Source organism: Vigna umbellata, chromosome 4 (genome assembly GCF_029865625.1).
Source record: "Vigna umbellata cultivar VRB3 chromosome 4, Vumbellata_1.0, whole genome shotgun sequence".
Lineage (NCBI taxonomy): Eukaryota > Viridiplantae > Streptophyta > Magnoliopsida > Fabales > Fabaceae > Vigna > Vigna umbellata.
The window spans coordinates 28,555,149-28,561,658 of NC_142168.1; the positions used below are offsets into that span (position 1 = coordinate 28,555,149).

Sequence of the window (6,510 nt, forward strand, 5' to 3'; positions counted from 1 at the left end):
TGAATTTCTTGGGTTTAGATGCCGTCTGACATTATGTTAGAATCAAGAAGGTGCATTCAAATATTGCCAAAACAAGGTTAGGAATTCAAATCTAGATGGTTTTCAGTTTATTGAGAATCATTACAAGTTGATAATGCAAAGAGTAGAAATATTTAAGCATCAATTATCTAGAGTAATACCTTGTTTATCTTTGTTTTGAAAATTGTCATTTCTTTCTTCTCATTGTTTCCCTTTTCTTGTTGGCCAATGATTCTAATATGCACAGGCGAGGAAGATGTATTGTGCCCCTCAAGAGATAGGTAATGATAGTCCAAAAGTTTCAGAAGCAAGAAAGGATTCCATATCAACAACAACATAAATTCACATACTTAGAGGTCGGAATAATTTTCAGCCCTATTTTTCCATGGTTTTTTAGTTGAGTTTGGCAAGGCAGTTGATCCTTACGTATGTTTTGTTTTCTCTTTAAACTTAATTCTTTCATTCAGGGTTGTCAAGAATCTTCTCTGTCAAGGATTAACTCTCATAGTAGGTAAAATATTTTTTTAAAGATAAATATGGTTTTAGTATCTAAACTTTCAAGCCAAATTGTTCATGTCTCAAACTGATACATTATAATCGCTAAATTTAGAAAATGATTAATCTAATGACATTAATTTTTTGGGTTTCTTATACATGCATTCTAAACTAACATGTGATATGAAATGTGTCAAACATAATAAACAACTCAAATACAAACATAGAATGTGTTTGAAATGTCAAAAATTTATCTTAAATGGATTAAAAGGACACGAATTCATTCATTTATAAAATTTAGAAACCAAAATATATCTATTGTGACGCCGACAAATTCTAATTTTGTGTTTTTAAGTAGTAAAACCATATTTATCCCTACTTGTCATTATGTACTTTTATGTTCCAAAGGTGCTTTCTTGGAAGTGATTCATGGTTAAGTTCTTCCAATCATTGATCAGGTGTGCCATCATTTCGTTCAACTTTGAGCCTGATGCAACCTGGAGAATTGTTGCCCTACCAGGGCAGTGTCTCAGTTACATTAACTTAGCTGCTGGTGTAAATATGGATGGTGTGCAACTGCTCGTCTCTCCTCCGCTTAATATGCTGAAGATTGATCAATGTAAGGGCCCCAGAGTGCCTCTTCCTTCCTTTGCTTATTCAGCTAAATCATGTTCCAAAAAAGGCTTTACCAGTTCAAATGTACATCGTCGATATCAAAACAAGATTTCTAGCAGAGCTTCTAAACTCAACGAACTCCCTAACAATTCCAGTTCTCAAAGCTCATTAGTATGCAGTCCTGGTTTGTTCCCTGATACTTCTGCAGAGGCTAATTCATCTGATAAGTACGCAAGTAATTCCAAGGAAGACGACAAGTCCTTGAAGAAAAGCTCAAGAAAACGGGCAAGAAAGAAATTTAGGAGGAGTAAGAAGAAGTCGAGTGACAGTGGCTCAACTGAACGTGAAGTTCTTACTGAGGAATTTGTCTGTCCAAGTTTGACTTCTGAAACCTGCAGCAGCAATGTTGGGGATAAGGAGGGCGTGGCAGAGTTTTTAACTTCTGATGATAGATTGATAAAATCTGATTGTGACAGAAATGAGATGAATGACAATGTCAAAGTTATGGAAGCACCTAACAATAGTAACTCTTATCTGGATCAGGAAGCGATGTCAAAAGATTCTGCAGCTATTATTCCAAGTTCTGCAGGAGAATGTGCCACATTTGAATCCAAGAATCAGCTCAAAGGTAGGGGCCCTGAGCAAGTCATTGATAGAGAAATTAAGAACATCCAGCATGCTCAGCCATGCAGTTTTAACGATATACAAGACTCTTTAGTGCTATATTCAGCTTCAGTTGGTTCCAGAAGTGATGGGAGTATAAACACAGATTATATAGGAAAACAATCCAACAAGTCAAATTGCACAACCACTTTAGATTCTGGAGACGGGTATTTTTTTTGTCAAAAGTTGACGAATGGTATTCACAATAACAGTGAACATATTGAGGGGATTATGCACAGTGGTCAAAATTGCATCAGTAATGATAAGAGAGTTAAGCAGAAGAGAGCTATGTCGAACAGTTCAGGTTTAAACAAATTTGGGGGTGTTGGAATTTTGCACAGTCGAAAAGGGAAGGAAAACAGTCATTCTGTATGGCAAAAGGTTCAGAAGAATAGTTCTGATGAATGTGGCGGTGATTTGAAGAAAGTAAACACTACTTTGTCACAACTTGCTTCTATTGTGCAAAAGGATCCCTCGGTTATCAAAGAATGTAAATCTGTTGGTGTGAACTGTGTATCAAAAACTGAGGATAAGAAACAAATGAAAAATAAAATTGGTAAGAAATCTAAAGTTAAAATGGACTCAGCATCAAAAAAGGGACATAGCAATTATTCTAGAAAGAGTTTGCATCTTAACAGGTCTTTGTCAAATGATCATGGGAAGGTTGGTGCTGAACAGAATGATATGTTGCATATCTCAACTCAGGAAATTGATCAGCATGGATTGAACAATGACTCTGGATTTAATTCTGATGTGCACTCCTTGATGGAAAGGGTCCAGACCAATGGGGTTGAACAGGTAACATCTGAAAAACTTCACAGTGCAGAATTTCATCTGGAGGAGTCAGATCCAAAAAATAGTGCCTGCCATACTGTTGCAAACACAAACAATGAAAGTATAGATAGTGAGGATAGGTTGTTAGTAATGCCAAGTGAGAATGTCAATCAATCAAATATGTATGTGGAGCTGTCTCCAGAGTCTTGCAATCTTGAAGGTGATGAGGTTGGTCAAACAGAAAAAGAAGCTTCTTCTGCAGACTACAATGCACAAAACCAGTTCTCTGGAACTACCCTCTGGAAATGGATACCAGTTGGGAAAAAAGATACAGGGTTGGAAATATCAGAATCTAATATTTCACCACCAGATTATTCTGACGCATCCTCTTGGAACAATATTAACCATGAAAGCAGTGTTGAACAAGAAGTGGCCTCTTCTGAAAGTAAGCATTCTTCACTAAACGCAAGCAGAACATCAAATGGCGAGATTTACAACAATGTGTCTTGTCTAGGTGAGGGTGTGAACAAAAAATTGGGTGGGCAGGCATTTACTTTGACACAACACAAGGACAAGCAAGAAGATTCTAATCACATGTTTAATGAAAGAAAAAAGCAAGAAATGTTAGAAAAGGATTCTTACAGAATATCTCAAGCTGTGAATGATGCATGTAGGGCACAACTAGCTTGTGAAGCGGTGCACATGGCTACAGGTGGTCCAGTTGCAGAGTTTGAAAGACTACTTCATTTTGGTAGTCCTGTGATTTCTAAATCAGTTGATTCTGTCAGTTGTTCAACCTGCTCATGCAACCATGCTGGTGGTGTCTCACTGTGCAGACACGAGATCCCTAACTTGTCTTTGGGATGCCTGTGGCAGTGGTATGAGAAACATGGGAGCTATGGGTTAGAAATAAGTGCTCAGGATCATGAGAATCCAAAGAGACAAGGAGGTGTTGGTGATTTTCCATTCCGCGCGTATTTTGTCCCTTCTTTATCAGCAGTTCAGCTGTTTAAGAACCATGAAAATCAATGTGTAAATAGCAGTGACAAGCTTTCAGATTGTGACGTTTCAGAGGCATGTCAAATGATTGATATTTCAGAAAACTCATCTACTGCCACTCAACATTCAATATTTTCTGCTCTCTTTCCTAATCCTCGTAATCAGGATGCAAGCATCGAAACACCAAACGAGACAGCTTCTATCAGTAATGGATCTATTCCGTGTATGAACTCAATGTGCTCTGCTGATTTAGAACTTCTTTTTGAATATTTTGAATCTGAGCAACCCCAACAAAGACAGCCTCTTTATGAGAAGTAAGAATTTCTCCTTTATCATCAGAACATAATGGTATTCATCTGTCTTAAGTTTTCTGGGATAGACGGTCCTGACATTTTGTTGTTCCTTGACATACTATATTATGCTGAGTAATTTTAATAAGATCATCAACAAAATTTATGACATTATACCGTGTAGGAATTAGGAACAGGAGGTTTTCATCTTTTTCTTGTCCATGGAGTAATAGATGTTTGGCTGCTATAAGAAACAGGTTTGCTGGTTGATTCAACAGGTGCTTAATTTGATTTTGATGTTCTTACAGGATACAAGAACTGGTTAGAGGAAATATGCCAATCCAATCTTCAACATATGGGGACCCAACAAACCTGGATTCAATAAAGCTGCGAGATCTTCACCCTAGCTCTTGGTAAGTGATCTATCTACATTTGAAAACGTGGTGAAGAAGTGTTTTTTTTCTTGACTCAAATGGTAGCACTAAGACCACCTCATTTGCAGGTTCTCAGTTGCATGGTATCCTATTTACCGAATACCAGATGGCAACTTTCGTGCATCTTTTTTGACTTACCATTCACTTGGACATTTGGTTCGTAGAAGAACAGGTTCAGATTTGTCAACATCAGGTTCTTCCATAGTATCTCCAGCTGTTGGTCTTCAAAGCTACAATGTCCAGGTATGAATGAATTATCTTCCATCTTATTCTTCCATGCATTCAAAATTAGAGCTTGACGTGTGATAAGAACAGGGAGAATGCTGGTTGAAGCTGAAGCACTCTGCAGAAGCAGCAGAAATGGTGGGCATAGACCCTTCTTTAGTCCTGAGAGAACGTTTGAAGACACTCGAGGAAACAGCATGTGTGCTGGCAAGAGCTGTGGTGAACAAGGGGAACCAAACACGTACTAACAGACATCCTGATTATGAGTTTTTCTTGTCTAGGCGACGGTATTGACATCTCAGTTTTCTCAAAAAATAATCATGAGTAGTAGACCGGCTAGTTACAACTTACAAATGATTTTGGCTACATTCATCTCGTAGGATCTGAGTATTGCTGATGGTGTTGCATGAGTCTTTTATGTCCTTGTTCCTCAACATAAGTTCGTTTGTACATACATAGCTTTGTGCATTACCATTTTTGTCTCCTCACTTTCGATTTTGCTTCTTGTTATTCAGTCCAAGAAACACTTGTATCGATTATGTGAGAGATGTTTGCAGTAACTCTGTATATGCTTGTTTTTCATAGCTTCAAGTTAGTGAATGCTCTTCCATATTTGCTTCCATGCAGTATTTACTTTTATTGCATTAACTATTTGTCATTTTAATTCACTTTTCATCTTTTGCTATAAATTTTTATATTTATTACACTAGATTTTTTTTATCTATCTTGGTTTATGTTATTTGATAATGTATATACCTTATTATCCAATATATTTTAAAAAGAAAAGGTTCCTGTTTAAATCAACTCAAAAAAGAAATTGAATTTAATCAATTTTTTTATGTACTATAATATTTTATTGCACAATTTTTAATCTTTGTGTTATCATTTAATATATTGGTTTTTTAGGATAATGATACTTTGACAACATTTTTTTGACATCTTAACATGATTATTGGTCCAAAATTACTTCACAATCAATAATAATAATCATAAACACTAACATAGACCAATCACATAATGACACGTAGATGATATTAAAATGTTGTCAAAAAAATGTTGTCAAATTATCATTATCTTTTTTTTTACAATACTTTCAAATCAATATCGTTCAATTAAGCTGCAAAAAATACTAAAATTAAATAGAAATATAATATAATTTAGCATTTTTAATACTTCAATAATAAATTAACTATTTGAAACTACGTTTAGAATACTTTTTAATTGATTAATAATATTAAATGTAGTTAACAATAAGTTACAATTATATTATAAAAGGGTGTATTTGGAATTTGGATTCTATGTAACATTTTTCGGTGTTATTCAACGTGTCTTTAAAATATAATAAACACTGAGTTTGATGTTTTAAAATATATTAAAAATAATTTTAAAATACAATCATAAGAGTATTATTAATGTTCAACAGAGGATAATACAAAAAGAAAAAATCCAATAAAAAATATGAACTAGTGTATTTGATAACACTATGAAACAATACAAGAAGAATAACACAAGACAAATGTTTAAATTATGGAAAAAAAAATGCATCCTTATAAATTTAAAATAAGTGATTTTGAAATAAATAATTTTAAAAAGATCACATATTTAAGAATTAAATAAAATTTATTTATCATAGAGCATAAATACAATTAATTTTAAAATAAAATATTTGGTAAAACATTATTTTATTTTATTTTATTTTATTAAAAAACACTCTTTTAAAAAGAATATAAGATGAAGTAAACTTCCTTACTACTGTTGTTATTTACTAGTATCCTGGAACAAATTGGGTCACTAGCTAGGCCCAGATACAAATGAATTGGGCCTTCTGAAATAGAAATGCATACTACAGTGCACTGCCACCAATTCTATTTTATCCGTATTCATTTTTGTTTTTCTTTTACTATTTTTTTATATTGTTTTAATCTATAAACTTAATTAATATCTAATAATTAATTAAAATAATTTAATCATTTCATTGCATTATCATGACAATACAT

The 6,510-nt window shown here is 34.0% G+C and overlaps 1 protein-coding gene across 2 annotated transcripts; it reads left to right on the top strand.

Annotated features, from left to right (window-relative positions):
- Positions 1-1,026: 1,026 nt before the first annotated feature.
- Positions 1,027-5,135, top strand: LOC148199777 (uncharacterized). 2 transcript variants are annotated; one of them, XM_088114734.1, is made up of 5 exons: positions 1,027-1,498; positions 1,640-3,878; positions 4,163-4,267; positions 4,357-4,531; positions 4,604-5,135. In XM_088114734.1, exons 1-5 carry the CDS (start codon positions 1,075-1,077, stop codon positions 4,805-4,807), a joined length of 3,147 nt encoding a protein of 1,048 aa, XP_087970860.1. In that variant the 5' UTR covers positions 1,027-1,074; the 3' UTR covers positions 4,808-5,135. The 2 variants fall into 2 exon arrangements, with proteins under 2 accessions (XP_087970860.1, XP_087970859.1); XM_088114733.1 differs by having other exon boundaries at positions 1,027-3,878.
- Positions 5,136-6,510: the final 1,375 nt, after the last annotated feature.

Coding starts and splice junctions, on each gene's coding strand:
- LOC148199777 (XM_088114733.1), top strand. CDS start 1,075: ATGGATGGTGTGCAACTGCTCGTCTCTCCTCCGCTTAATATGCTGAAG. Junction 3,879..4,162: donor AGACAGCCTCTTTATGAGAA/GTAAGAATTTCT, acceptor ATGTTCTTACAG/GATACAAGAACTGGTTAGAG. Junction 4,268..4,356: donor GATCTTCACCCTAGCTCTTG/GTAAGTGATCTA, acceptor CCTCATTTGCAG/GTTCTCAGTTGCATGGTATC.